General features: G+C 39.4%; 1 protein-coding gene across 4 annotated transcripts in view; it reads right to left on the reverse strand.

The window, feature by feature from the left end:
• Positions 1–15,527, reverse strand: part of Arhgap18 (Rho GTPase activating protein 18) — a 131,919-nt gene that overhangs the window by 61,271 nt on the left and 55,121 nt on the right. Inside the window, exon 1 of one of the 4 annotated variants that reach the window (XM_042683065.1) lies at positions 9,729–9,782. The exons of 2 other annotated variants lie outside the window; for them this stretch is intronic. Coding sequence is in view for 1 of the 2 variants with exons in the window: in XM_042683001.1 (XP_042538935.1) it covers positions 9,713–9,717 (5 nt within the window). In the remaining variant the exon portion in view is untranslated. Of the gene's footprint in view, positions 1–9,712; positions 9,783–15,527 lie in introns of those variants that run through there. One more of the 4 variants, XM_042683001.1, reaches the window with a different exon arrangement.

Below are 15,527 nucleotides of genomic sequence, written 5' to 3' on the forward strand. Positions count from 1 at the left end.
TATCTTTATAATTCAAGTAAACTATATTTTTTTACTGATTTTAACATTTTATCTGTGAATTAAAGCCCATAATAAAAATCCATACATCACAGAAATGTTAAATTTTTATGTGAATTATTTACAGATAGAAAATAGCACCTAATTAAAGATGAAAATTTTCAGCTATGGTATATTTACATATACATATATGTAAATATATATATGTGTGTATGTATGTATATATATATATATATATATACTTTTTAAAGTACAATTTGTATGGGAACATTTTTTGTGAAAAACTGTTTTAATATTCTAAGTTCAAATTGTTCTTTTATCTCCCAAGAAAGACATCTATGAAGTAGTAATTTCCTACATTGGTTTTACTTCTTGTACATACTGAAAATAAAATGAAGCATAATAAAATAGAAATCTTAATAATGTCTGAACATTCTCACACGTTAAACCTGCCCTTTCTCATTATTATTTAGAACAGTAGTGTTGTACTACTGCATGAGGGACAGGGTCACAAAACTCTGGGCAAATCTACTGCAGCTTTTTTCCAACTGGTCTGTTAGCAAGTTAGTGAACTTAATTGCCTACTGCCATAAATAAACACTTTTGACTGAGAGTTAACTATACTATTCTAATACAACAGTTTTATTCCCTTAAAGACAGTTGTATACGTTTAATATTGCTTGCATGAGTGGATAAACAACCACTAAAACGACTCCTTGGCACCAGGTATGGTGGTACCTTTATGTAATCCCAACATGCAGCATAAAGGTTGAGACAGAAAGAACACAAGTTCAAGGCCAACTGAGCTTTGTAATAATCTCTGGTCAGTAGCTCCCAAGGTGGTGATGGGTAGATATTCAGGACTAGAGGAAATCTAGACATGTTTGTACCTCTTTTTCCTCTCCTCTCCATTGTTCATTGTTTGCCCCATCCCTTTCTTAAGCCAAGGGGTACTTTCTTTCTCTAGCCCCAGTCATCCTGTTTATAACCCTGTGTAACACCTTGGTCCCTTGGTCTGGCACTAGTGGCCACTATATGACCAAAACATTTCTATGGCAGAATTTTCACTCTCATTTTAAATTGTTAATGAGAAAATTACTCCTCTCAATGGTTCAGTTCACAGAGTTTAACCAATTCTGTCCTTACCAGGACAGTTAAAAGGTAATGGATACAATGCCTGTCAGATTAAATTTTTGTTTATTTCATATCAAATTATATATATATATGTATAGATATACACACATGTATATGCATGTATATACACATGTATATATGTTCATATGCATGTGTATATACATAAATACATATAGATGTGTGTGTATTCTATTTTGCTTTTGTTTCATCTCTCATTGCAGGGAAAGACTGGCTACCTTATTCTTTCTTATCCTTATCTCCTGTAGCCATGGGAAACCACAATAAGTATTGCAACCTGTGTGAAGTACAATAACTAATGCCAAATAATTTGGTTTATCTGCTCCCAGGAAAGAGGTACAGTTGAGCTAGAAGTACATTAAGCCTTTCATTCCTGAAGGAATGCAGTTTATTCTGGCAAGAATTTTCCAGTAAATTTCCATTAAGATAGCATGTGCAGAAAAATGCAAGGACATTGAGTAACAGCATTGTTACGTAAATGGACCTTCTCCATCAAGGCCTGCTTTTAAAGCCGGCATAAAGCAAGAATCTTATAGCTTAGTGCTGATGAATTGACTCAATATTTTGACTTTAATAAGATTCACAAGCTGAATAGGTTTGTGATAATCTGAAAATACTGAGTCATGCATTTTTTTCTTTCCTTTCTTTTTTTTTCTTTTTCTTTTGGATCTCTGTTAAATATTGCAAGAACAAGCTTTCCATTTTAGACGTAAGGAGATGAAGGAGAACAGGCACTCAGTAATATACGGCCCTTCCTGGTGAGTTTACTGCATATTGTCTAAGTTCCTCTCAGAGTGTAAGTGAACATCTTATTTCACTTCCCATCTATTAGCAGGCTGTATTATTTTTCTTCTTAGACTATACTTTTGTAGGGCAGAAATGCAACAGCAAGATGGCTGGAACTTTCTTAAAACTCCTGTGTAAGTGGCCAGTTAGCCAGTTTCCTTTTTTCTGTGTTTAGGATCAAGTACTGTAATTGGATACTCTGCTCATTCTGAAAATTGGGTTGAAAACATAAAGCAACATCTGTTCCATGTAATGAAGTAGAGAGCAGAAAAATTTTCTGTTTCCAAAAGATCCAAGGCAACACATGGCACTGAAATCAAAGAAACACAGCTTATATGACAGGCATCTAGCAATTACTCCACCCGACTTGTCAGTAACTGTGCCCTGATCTCCCTCACTCCCTCTCCCCTTCCCTCTCCCTCTCCCTCTGAAAACCTGTGTGCTGATCAACATAGGGCCACACTTCAAACCCTCCAGCATTTGCCACTTTCTACAAGCTAAGGACAGAACTGGCCATGGTCTTTTAAAAGGAGTTGCCTGTGATGCTCTGAAGAGAAATGTTCCCAGGCATGCCACAGGGATGGCTGTCATTTGCCTTGGGTGGGTCCTCAGCGCTATCACCATCAAGCATATACTTTACAGACTCTTGTGGGCCTTCCTAGAATATTGTTCTTTTTTCAATTTGATAGCATGTATTAAAAAAAAAAGTGAGGCATTGTTTTATTGTTTTATCTCTCTTAGCCATATGTTATGCATTTTTATGAGACTTTCGTTTGTTTTTTAGCTAGTCATTGGCTTGTGACAGTACTGAGATATGGATCAAGGTGGTGGTGATGCCTGTTGTCAGAAAGAATAGAAGCAACCTATGTGTGTTCAAGGAGTTGGAATTCCATTCGCTGGACTGGTCTACCGGAAGATCTCAAACTAGCTGATGGCTCAGCCCAGTATAGACACAATCAGCAGAACAATGGGCACAGTGTCCAGCTAAGAATTATTAACTATTAATTATTAATTTTATAGGACAATTGTCAAATATTTTTGGTCACAGAATTTTTTTAATCAATTAATTTGGTGCGTGTGTATACTGGTATTGGGGCTTGAACTCAGGGCTTGATGCTGTCTCTTAGCTTTTGCAATCAAGGTTGGTTCTTTACCACTCGAGCCACAGCTCCACTTCTAGATTTTGGGTGATTAATTGAAGGTAAGGGTCTCACAAACTTTTTGCCTGGGCTGACATTAAATCATGGCTTTCAGATCTTAGTCTCAGTGGCACTGTAGCTCAAGTGGTAGAGCGCTCGCCTTGAGTTGAAGAGCTGAGGGACAACACCCAGGCCCAGAGTTCAAGCCCCACGACCGACAAAAAAAAAACTATACAGATCTTAGTCTCTTGAGTATTATAGGCATTAGCCTTAGTCTCCTGAGATTGTTTTATAGGCATGAGCCACTTGTGTCTGGCTATATACTAAGTTTTTAAAGCATTCTGTAAAAGCTTTATATCACTATAGATATAGTGATAGCATTAGCCATTAAAACAAGAAATAAATATTTTCATTTCAGAAGAATATACATCTGAAATATCATTTACATTGTCTGAAAAGAAATAACTTCCAAACTTAAAAAAAAAACTGAGATGAGAGCTGGGAATGTGGCTTGCCTAGTAGGCATAAAACCCTGGGTTCCATTCCCCAGTACTACATACACAGAAAAGGGCAGAAGTGGTGCTGTGCTAGTGGTAGAGTGCTAGCCTTGAACAAAAGAAGCTCAAGGACAGGGCCCAGACCCTGAGTTCAAGCCCCAGGACTGGCAAAAAAAAATAAAATAAAATAAATGAGCAGCCCTGTTTTCTCTCCCCTCCCCCCCCTCTCTCCCTTTCCCTCTCTCCTTCTCCCACCCTCTCCCCCCCACCCCCTCTCTCTCTCTGTATGTTGATCCTGGGATTTGAATTCAGGGTCTGGGCTCTGCTCCTGAGCTTTATTTTTGCTCAAAGCTAGAGCTTTACAATTTGACCCACAGCTTCACTTCTGGCTTTTTAGTGGCTAACTAGAGATAAGAGTCTCCTGGACTTTTCTGCCCAAGCTGGCTTCTGAGTAGCTAGGATTATACATAGGAATGAGCCACAGAGGCCTCGCTTGTTTTCCGTTTTAGAGACTTCCTTTGGTGTCCAGTGTGACAGAAGGCCATCTGCAGTCATGCAATCATTTGTGATGTCGCACAGCATGTAGTCCAAGATACTTCAGGGTATTCTCATGAGAGAATGAGAATGAAAGACATAAGTAATCCCATGGGTATTACGAACATTGTTGATTCCTTGGACTCCTGAAAGTGTTTTGAGATCACCCAGATGTCCCACAGTTTGAAAACCCATGGTCCACAATTTTTAACAACTATTACCTAATGGATGGGGAGGGGGGAGAGCCTTCCATTCTGTGGGCAGGGATCCAGAAATCCCTACTGAGAGAAGTGGACATGCTTTCCTTGTGACTCTTGACCTACTTCTTTGTTTATTTTAGCTTAGTTTTACAGGCTTTCATAAAAACTGGGACTTACTCCAATGACCTAGCCATATTTAACCTATACTGTAATGATACAGAATAAAAACACCATCTAGGTAGGTCTAGCTGGTCCATATCTTTAATCATTTGCTTGCATCCATCCACATATAAAGGAGTGCAGTCCTCCCATTTGGCTAGTGTATTTGAACATGTACACTCATTTTCCTATAGTCCCACTGGCATCCACGGCTCCTAACCACAACCACGGCAGGCAGATTTATTTGTCTGTGTCTCTGAATTCACATTTAGCTCTCTGTTCCAATTTCTACTTTTTGTACCTTACTGTGGGCCTAGAAAATAGTCCAAATGAGGGTTTATTCAATAGCTAAGTACTTTTAAATTAAGGAAATTAGGAGGCCTCAGAAGTTGCCTCTGAAATGAGGACTTCCTGACCTTTTTGTTTGTTTGTTTCTTCTACGGCAAAGCAAGATGGAACCCACTGAAGTTCTCTTATCTGCCTGAAGAAAGCTCTTCCTGAGGAAATGTAACTGTCTTAACCCCCATTCCTAGGAATCTTATCAAATAACCAGGGAATCTTAACCAAGGGAGAAAATGAGAGACTAAAATTGTCCACCACATCCCATCAGATTATCCTTAGGACACTGTAGAGATGACATGGGAGACTTTCTCTGTATCACAAAAACCCTTTCTAATCACAATGAAGTTCCACTCCTCTCCTTAACCCATGGCTACCTCCCTCAGAGCCGGGAGGAGCTATGTCTCTAATGGCCTGTTCTTTGGGGCTCTTTCATTTATCCTCAAATTCATTTACTATTCTCTTTAAAGGCATCTACAGCTCTCCCCTCCTCCTACACACTCCCCTCTTACCTACGAAGAGGGAACTGAAGCTTCAATCATCTGCCCCTTTCTTAATGGAGCACATTTTGTATGACTCTGCTATAAATGCATGTGCACAGCCAAAGTACACGTGTTCATTTTCTGCTAATCTGTCCATTGTCTGTTCCAATAGACTTCAGAAGGTGAACTGGAACTTTCCCTTATACCTACAAGTCCTATACTGACACTTGTTTCTTTTGAGTTGTTTTTGTTGTTGCTTCTTTGAGACAGGGTCTCCCTTATATAGCCTTGAACTCATGATCATCCTGCTTTCGCTTCCCAAGTGCTGGAATTACAGTCAAGCCCCATCGCTGCTTGGCTTTCAATGTCTACTTGTATAAAATCTTCTGATATTGGACTACACCTTCTAGCCTGTTCTTTATCCTAACTTTATTTCCATGCAAGACAAAAAAGGACTAGATTAGGAAATACATGACAAAGGAATAGGAATTTTGAGGACATTTTAAATTAAATAGGAATTTTCATTTTTGTCTGGTTGAAAAATTTTTTTATCAGCTCAGGATTTTAATCACCAAGCATTCATGTATAAGTATATTTTATATATAAAGTCCTATTTATTGAAAATAAACCTCAGGATAGTATGCATTCTTGGAACTTTAGACCTTTCCTGTCATTTGCTAGATGAGATATTGAGGTGTCATGATGAAACCTCTTCTAAAGTCACATGGCAAAGGATAGGACCAGGGTTCCCAGTATCATTTCTTTACCAGTGGTTACTTTATTACACCAAACAGGCTCAGAGATAAGAGTTTACTTTTGTTCTTTATCAGATGTGTGCACAGAGCCAGGCCCAAAGCGAGCTTGTTAAATGACAAGTACATTTACCAAGAGAAAATTACATTAAAAAGTAAGAGTAAGTCAGGCACTGATGGCTCATGTCTGTAATCCTAGCTACTCAGGAAGCTGAGATCTGCCAGCCCAGGTAGGAAAGTCCAAGAGACTCTTTTCTCAAATTAACCACTAAAAAACTGTTAGTGGTACTGTAGCTCAAAGTTGTATAACACTAGCCTTGAGCATAAGAGCTCAGAGACAGCGCCCAGGGCCTGAGTTCAAGCTCCAGAACTGGCAAAAAAAAAAAAAAAAAAAAGTAAAATAAACAAGCTAGAAATCCTGTCATAGGCAAGATGGACAATATTGGAGGGTATTATATAAACAAACACACAGGACACATAGTGTAGGAAACAGGATGCACTAACATGGGATAGATAAAAGAGTGAACTTCATAAAAACCTGGGAAGTGTGGTTGCCAGGGAGAAGAAGAAAAACAGGAATTGCTATTCAACAAATATAAAGTTCATCTATACAAGATGAATACATTTTAGAGATGTGCTATACAACATTGTGCCTGGAGTAAACAATGATGAATTGTGCACTTCAAATATGAAGAAGGTAGATCTCACATTATTATTGTATTCTTACAACAATAAAAAAAATACCTTTCGACCGTTAAAACAAAATTAAATAAATAAATAAACAATACCTTTTGAAAAAGCACGAGAAATCTTTCCTAGTGCATTTTCTAAAATAGGGCTGGAGTCCTGCTGAGATTTGACTTTAAATACAACCCATTCAAAAAAAAAAAATAGCATTGCTTTGTAAAAATTCTAAAATGTGCTAGAAATTCACTCTGCTTCTTTATCTACATCATCTGAATATGGGGGGGGGGGAGGAAGTATGCTTCTGTTGTCTAGTTTTCCTTTCATTACAGTAGTGACATTAAAGAAGTAATTGCTACTATAGTGGACAGTAAAGCTATTAATATTGTGTAATGGCCTGCCCATCAGAACAGCTCAGCTTGAATGACTGAAGACCTGTAGTCTATGAATGACCCAAGTCATTTTCTTTCCTTGAAAATGAATGCCCACTATTGTTTTGCTGAAAGCAGTAATTATTAGATGTAGCTCTGACATCCAGGAAGAAAGAACACTGACAATACGGAAGAGAGAGGAGTTGATTAGAAAGTACCACATTAGCCCCTCCCCACTGCCCTGGTCCCCCAGAACCCATGAAAAAGATCGTCTCCCATCTCCTGCTAATTCCTTGTTAATTGCTCTAATTTTAAGAATATATTAGTTTATTTTCATCTTTCATATAAACTATTGGTCTCTATGTTTGCATATTGCTCCTGGTCTCTATGTTTGCATATTGTTCCCTGGTCATTTGGAGGAAAAGTTAAATGGACCCATTTCTTTTTAGCTTTTTCATGATAAATACAAGTCAGTTCACATCTTGTACAAAGCTTTGTAGATTTTGACACACAGCAAAACAAGATCTAAATGAAAGGATTAGCCTGTATTTGCAAAACATTACCTAAGCAAAACTGAGGAGAAAAGCCCTATTGGGGATCTTGCTGAGCCTTAGCTTTGAAATGCTTTATTTCTTAGACACAGAAAGATGGCAAAACCTGTTTATTTTTTTATTGTTTCTTACAAATGCTTTCACCATTCCTCTCCAGCGTCAGTAAAAGAATAGGAATATAGGCATCAACCACCATGAGGTCTGGTAGGAAGAGGGGAAGGAAAGACTTAGAAAGGCTGAGGGAAAGGCACTTCCTTTTTAATTATAGACATAGTGTACACAAAAGCGTGGGGTATTGCTACCAGAGAGAGGCCTCTCTTGTAGAGCATTGGTTCTGGGTTGAAATTTACCTTTGTTCCTGAGCCCAGAAAACCCTCAGTGGCTCATCATTTCTCCTCAGTTGGAGGCACAAATCAATGAGAATAATGGGATATAATGGCAACATCACCCTTTAAGACAAGACCTGGTGACTCACGCCTATAATCCAAAAGACTAATATCTGAGGATTATGGCTCGAAGCCAGCCTAGGCAGATGAATCTGGGCAGAGAAACTCTTATCTCCAATTAGCTAGCAAAAGGCTAGAAGTAGAGATGTGGTTCACATGATAGAGCGCCAGCCTTAAGCTACAAGAGAGAACCCAATTCAAATGCATACCAGCACATGTGTGCATATGCGCACGCGCACGCGCACACACACACACACACACACACACACACACACACACACACGGCATCTGTAATGGGACTTTGCTATGAGTCTGTCAGGATCATGAATAGTCAGTTTAAAGCACATCAAATGGATGAGTTCACATGTCCACTTCTCCTCTGCCTAAATGACTTGTATCTACCTGACATGCTAGATCTGCTGTCCTTCTCTCCAGGACTCTGGTTGTTCTGGCCAGCTGTACAATCACCTGGAAATTAAACCCTACTGTGGCTTCTCTGCATTTTAAGCATAAGCTCCACAGCTGTTACTAGCCAATTTCACATCTTAGTATTTTTGTGTGGAGCTGGAATAACCTTTCTTCTTCAGTCCACCCATAGCCCTTACCACATGAATCGGCTCATGTATCGGGAGAGCCCGATATACCTCTTGTTCCCATTTTGGTATCCCGGGTTCATACAAATGGCTTGCCATAACAGATGCTTGTGAACTGCTTAATTGTTAATTTTCCAACTACTCTTTTTCTGAAATAACTTTCACTTAATTTCCAAGCACTTTAAACAATTTAATTGCACAAAACTACAAAGAAATTAGAAATACAGAAAGTAGCCACCACAGATGTCAGTGATCCAGAAAGGCTATTGTTAGTGTGAGGCTCTGAGTTCAAACACCAAGCACTAAGAGACAGAGAAAAAAGGCCAGGGAGGGGAGGAGATTAAAAAAAATAAAAACACTAGCATTAACATTACTAAATTAATTGTGATATGTCTCTGTGACCCTACTCTTAGATGTTTAGTTAAAAAATAGACTTCCGTGGGCTGGGAACGTGGCTCAGTGGTAGAGTGCTTGCCTTGCATGCATGAGGCCCTGAGTTCGATTCCTCAGCACCACATAAGCAGAAAAAGCTGGAAGTGGCGCTTTGGCTCAAGTGGTAGAGCGCTCGCCTTGAGCTGAAGAGCTGAGGGACAGCGCCCAAGCCCAGAGTTCAGGCTCCACCACCCACAAAAAAAAAAATAGACTTCCTAGGGCTGGGAAGGTGGCTCAGAGGTAGAGCGCTTGCCTTGCATGCATGAGGCCCTGGGTTCCATTCCTCAGCACCACATAAGAAAAAAGAAAAAAGCTGGAAGTGGTGCTGTGGCTCAAGTGGTAGAGTGCTAGCCTTGAGCTGAAGAGCTGAGGGACAGCACCCGGCCCAGAGTTCAGGCCCCATGACCGTACCCAAAAAAAAAAAAAAAATAGACTTCCTAAAGAGAATAGCAACTCACAAAAGAAAATTTATTTCATGTCAGACAGTAATATTAAATCACAAACAAGCTTCAGTCTACACTTTGTGAAACACATATCACAATGCCATATCCTGGCAATCCATTCTCTGAAATCAACAAATGTTTATTAAATGACTTACTCCATGAATATCTTACCAGAGATGTCTATTCCACCAAGATCTCCAAATCTTCTGTGTGGAGTAAATGATGAATGACAACAATACAGGTATTAGTGGAAATTTCCACTTCCCTTTTGAAGTTGTGGCCAGCCTCTAGTAGCCTGGGATTCCAGGTCATGACCTCTGCTTTAGCATAGTCCTAACAGCCCTGCCAGGGCTCACCATTGCTTCCCCAATTGCATTTCACTTCTCTATGCTCTCACTGTACCCACCCATCCTCAACTTGGTCCTGCTCAATCACTTCCCAAACATAAACCAAAAACATTAAGATTGCCTCCAATATCTCCTTAGTGTGAATATGTGTGCTCCTAAGTTTCAAGAGGAACTAAGCGTTATGGGACAGAGCTTAATAAACTCCTTTAAAAGACACCCTTAAAGGGCTGGGAAGGTGGCTCAGTGGTAGAGTGCTTGCCTTGCATACATGAGGTTCTGGGTTCTGTTCCTAAGCACCACATAAGCAAAAAGAAAAAGCCAAGGGGCTGGGAAGGTGGCTCAGTGGTAGAGTGCTTGCCTTGCATGCATGAGGCTCTGGGTTCGATTCCTCAGCACCACATAAGCAGAAAAAAGCCAGAAGTGGTGCTGTGGCTCAAGTGGCAGAGTGCTAGCCTTGAGCTAAAGAGCTGAGAGACAGCACCCAGGTCCAGAGTTCAAGGCCCATGACTGGCAAAAAAAAAAAAAAAGAAAAAAGCCAGAAGTGGTGCTATGGCTCAAGTGGTAGAGTACTAGCCTTGAACTGAAGAGTTGAGGGACAGTGCCCAGGCCCAGAGTTCAGGGCCCACGACTGACAAAAAAGGAAAAAGACACCCTAAAGAGTTGCCTTGCCTTCTACCACATCACAATGAGAAAGCAGGCCCTCAACAGACACTCACAGCACCCTTTGGTTGCTTTTCTGCAAGGTTTCCCAGGTTTCTCTGGAACTGATGATCCTCCTGCCTTAGTCCTCCAGATTCTCAAATGCTAGGATTACAGATGAGCACCACAAGACCTGACACTACCCATATATCTTGATCATGAAGTCCCCATTTTCCAGAATACTGAGAAACAAAAAGTGTTATTTAGAAGGCTTCCCATTTATGGTGTTTAGTTTTGGCAGTACAGATATACTAAGATATCCTTGCTGCAATCCCTCCTTCTCACTGGGTCTGTTCTTCATAGGCCTCCTGGGTTTACCTGCAGCTCACTCACTGCTCCACTACTAAAGCTTCCTCAAAACTGTCTAGTATGTAGTTCTCATTTCAGAACAGTCACATGTCCCCTAAGGGAGTCATTAGCATCCAAAATTACGGTCAACATTTTACCCATGTATTTTTATTATGCTTGGAAAATCTTTATTGTTGCTTTTTTGCCTTTTCCATTTCAAGGTTACAGTTCTCTTTTCTTTCTGAGGAATGTTTCAGGATGCTCAGTATATTTTCAGAGGTAAAATGAAGAGAAGATTCATTAATAACTCCCATGATATTCTCAAATTCATTCCTGCAAAGTCCTCATTAGTTCTGAACTTTAACATTTCAATTTGCCAAAACTCCTTGGGTTAATACAAAACAGATAAATTTATGCCAAGGTGTGCATTCTTTCAAGACTTAGCAATATACTTCCAAATCAGATCTGGCAAATGTATTTAGATGTTGGGTGTGAATTTCATTCTGGGTACTGACTAACAATTTTTTAAAATTTTTTCCAGTGCTGGGGAATAAATCTAGAAACTGTGCATGATAGGCAAGCACTCAACCACTGCGCTACAACTCAGCTGTAAATTATAACTTTCTGAAAACTTGTCTCTCCAGTACACAAAGAAGGTTGCAACAAACTCATATGCCTGCTGTCAATGGAAATGCTAACAAAGCATTTGTTGATATTATACAAAATTGTGAACAATAGCATTGAAATTTTAATGTTAGAGTCATACCAAGTGTAATATTTGTTTTAGTTATGTCTTATGGCCAAATCTGGTCCTTTGTAGGACTTAACATTAACATTCTTCTTTAAGAATTATTTATTTTTGAAATGGGATTCTTATTTGTTTTTTTGTAGGTCGTGGGGCTTGAACTCTTGACCTGAGCACTGTCCCTCAGCTCTTCAGCTCAAGGAGGCACTATCACTTGAGCCACAGAGCCACTTCTGGTTTTCTGAGTGGTTTATTGGAGATAAGAGTCTCAGCCTGGGCTGGCTTTGAACCGTGATCCTCAGATCTCAGCCTCCTGAGTAGCTAGGATTACAGGCATGAGCCACCAATGCCTGGCTTGAAAAGGAGTTCTTGATATGTATCCCAGGCTGTCATTGAACTCTCAATCTTCCCAACTTTGCTAATCAAAACATGGATAGAAGGCAATGCTGAATTTTGAGGGGGAAAAAAACACAAAATCTTTTCGTAATGACTAAAGCTCAATATATATAGACATAATGAGAATATCATTATTCACCTCTTCTTAGTTCTTTGTAACTCCTTATTATAATTAAGTAGGGAAACCACATCACAGCTCACTGAAGCTACAGAGGTAGTAAAATACTGAGAGAAAGTGTTAAAAGTAAAAGGATGACTGTGTTTGTGATAAAAAATTAAAAGGAGAAAATATATTCAAAGTAATAATGAATAGTATTAGAACAATTAAGATTAGAACAATTAAGAATAGTGGCAAGTAGCAAATACCTAGATAAAAAGGAGAGAGGAAGAGTGAAAGAGAGAGGGAGAGAGATAGAGAGAGGGAGAGAGTGCTTTCCATAAGGTGCAGTTTCATTTATTTTATGAGAAATGGCAAATGACCCCTCAAATGCAAAAATGTTCCACCAATAAGTATACAAGGCTTGGACATATTTCATTAAATCATATGCTCAAAGTAATCTCTAAAAAGAAGATAAAAAGGGGTAGGTAGAGAAATAGCTTCCAGCCAATCAAAACATGGAGTCAACTTTAGAAGCAATTCTTCCATGTTTCACACTAAATAAATGTCTTCAGCAGTAGCAGTCACAAAGTAGATTATATGAATATTACAAGACAATTTTTCCTTTTTAAATGAGATTGATGAGAGAAAAAAAAACCTGAGATGTCCTACAATTAATTAAAAAGAGCTAGAGGATAGAGCAGAGAGACGAGTCAAGATAATCAATTAGCAGCTGTAACTGACAAGGGACAATTTCATATTCCTGATTCTAAGCGAAAACCTTATCTCAAGTCTATCAGGACACCTTCTGTGCTGCTTACATCCTGCTTACAACCCAGCCAATCCAGAACCAGCAAACATTTCTTACGAACTGCTTTCCTGGCTCAACGCTTTTGCTCTTCACATCATCCTACCTGGGTTGTCCTGAGCCAGCAAAGGTTCAGTACCGGGCCAGTGGATGCTTCAACTCTTCCCTAGCCTTGCTGCTCCAAGTTGTAAGATCTTGTACTAGATCAGGTCCTTTTGTGGCCAGTATCTCTAATAGCACAATAAATAAAATCGTTTTTATTTTCCCAGATCCCATCATCTCAAGAATTTTGGCTTAACAGTGTCATCAAAGGCCACTTTTTTCTCCATTTGTTTCCTACTGAGCTAGCTCAACACTAAACCGATGTGAATACAATAGTCAAAAGACATAAAAAAAAAAAAAAAAAAAAACTTCCAATTGTAAAATACAAGGCTGGAGGTGAGGGAGGGATTTTAACATTTATAAAATGAAAGTTTAAAATTCCCGGATGAAACCAAACCAAAGCCACTTGGCTTTGTTTAGCAGGCAGGGACTTAAAACTTAAACCTACAAGAAGAGAAAATAAAGATGACAAAAGAAAGAATTTAAATATCAGTTATGCTTGTCCTAAGCATTATTGCGACATCAGCTCACACTGTTCTTACTTAGTACATTAAGCCAATCCATCACTACATTGGAAGTTGATGGACATGTCCTAACTTAATTCCCATCCAAGTCCTCTTAAGAAGCTCCTACTCTACTGTGACTCACCTCTCTGCCTGCCTGTTCTGTTTACGTGAGACTGGAAAACCAGGAGCACTTAATAAGGAACAATACAACATCGGTTTCCACACTAGCATCCCATGGGGGAAATCCAAAAGCAGCTAGTGTGCCTAACAATTCTTTCTCTAGCCATACCCAAGACTGTGTTGCCATTCTCCAAAGTGTCACACTAAGTGTCCAGCTCAAAGGTGTCCATTTCTACCTGTCTTGTTCTATGCTCAGCTTTCCTCATTGTTCCAAGCTGCATTCTCTTCTCTGTTCAGTCCCTAGAAAGAATCTAGGTTGACTAATCTCTATTTCTTCCCCAAACCCCCTACCTGCTAGATCAACCTGACAGTGCCCCAGTTTCTGCCCATATCTCAGGACCTCATATCTCAGCCGGGTGAGGTAGCCATGGTCCCTGCTCACCTAGAAAGAGAGGTAGAAGAAAGCATTGTTGTCTCAGAAAGCCATGACTTCAGAAGAGATTAATCAATACGCTATTGAACAGAGAACAGAACCTCCAGAGACCAGAACAGTCTGAGTAAGTTCTGAAAGGAGGAGATGAAAGAATGAGGAGCATGCAGTGCCCTCCAGGGCACAAGTCAACATCTGTGCAGTGCGTACCACAGGCACGGGAGCCGGCACAGAAGATGGCATCAAAGTTTGAACTTCCTTTACTAGCCTGCCAGGATATGTCTACAAAAAGATCAAAGTTGTCATATACTCTAAGGTAAAGATCCAAGACTTAGAACTTTGCCTATTGCCTTTAAAAAAAAACAAAAACTCAGGAGTTTGAAACTGTTAAGGGTTCCCATCCATAAATGACTCTATTTATTTGATGAAGCAGGGTCTATCAAATAAATATTGTGAAAACCTAAGTATTCTTTCATATGCAAACCAGTCTAATAAGGGCAACAATAAATATTTAATCTAATTCTTTTCTGGATACAAAGTTTCACCAAAGTGATCTTTATACATGATAATAGGAAGTTTGCATTTAAGTCTCATTTTATATTTTTTTAACTGTATTTTTTTTTCTTTTCCTTTTTTGGTACTGGGAATCAAACCCAGCATGTCATCATACTTGCTGGGTACGCACTTTGCCACTGAGCTACATCCCAAACCCAGTTTTATTTTTTGAATTCTAGTTACAGTCTAAAATAAAATTTGTAAAAAGAAATAAACTTTGTACCCAAACATGATGTGTTAAATTACGTTCAAGTCATTGGACAGAGGGTTTTTAATTCCACATCTCAGTTTACCAGGACAATGCCTCTTAATCGATGTCATCTCTTTCATGGGAGTTGGGAGAAATGAGGGAGAATTAGTTTCTTATTTATCTATTTATTTAGTGCTGGGAATGGAAGTCAGCATCTTCTGCGTGCTAAATAAATGCTAGCCACTGAACCACACATCCTAGTCCTTACATCTTCCATTTTAAATGGCGAAGGGAATACTTTGCAAGTGTAGTCAAATTAGGATGAAGTCTAATACTTCCATATTTCAGTAGAGCTATACTTCAGAACCTGGACTCTTGCCTGTTAATGATAAACAGACCACTAAGGCATGATTCAGACATTCATTCAACAAATAATGACTCTCCACTAATTACAGGATGATACCTATGTTGTTGGGAAAGTCCAAAGCAGCCCTGGGGCTCTCCCCTGGTCTAACTCTGTGTTCTCATACAGAAGATAAGGCTTGGAGAAAAAGAACAATGGTGGGCAGTGCAGGCTTTGTTCTTGGATGAGTTGGAAGGCACCAGGTGTTACAAGGCTCATTTCCAGCCAACCATAGACATGACAAGATGCCAGGGCATAGATAAAATGCAGCACTAAGTAAGAGG

This window comes from Dipodomys spectabilis, unplaced genomic scaffold, assembly GCF_019054845.1.
Source record: "Dipodomys spectabilis isolate Male_0828 unplaced genomic scaffold, ASM1905484v1 ptg000001l, whole genome shotgun sequence".
Lineage (NCBI taxonomy): Eukaryota > Metazoa > Chordata > Mammalia > Rodentia > Heteromyidae > Dipodomys > Dipodomys spectabilis.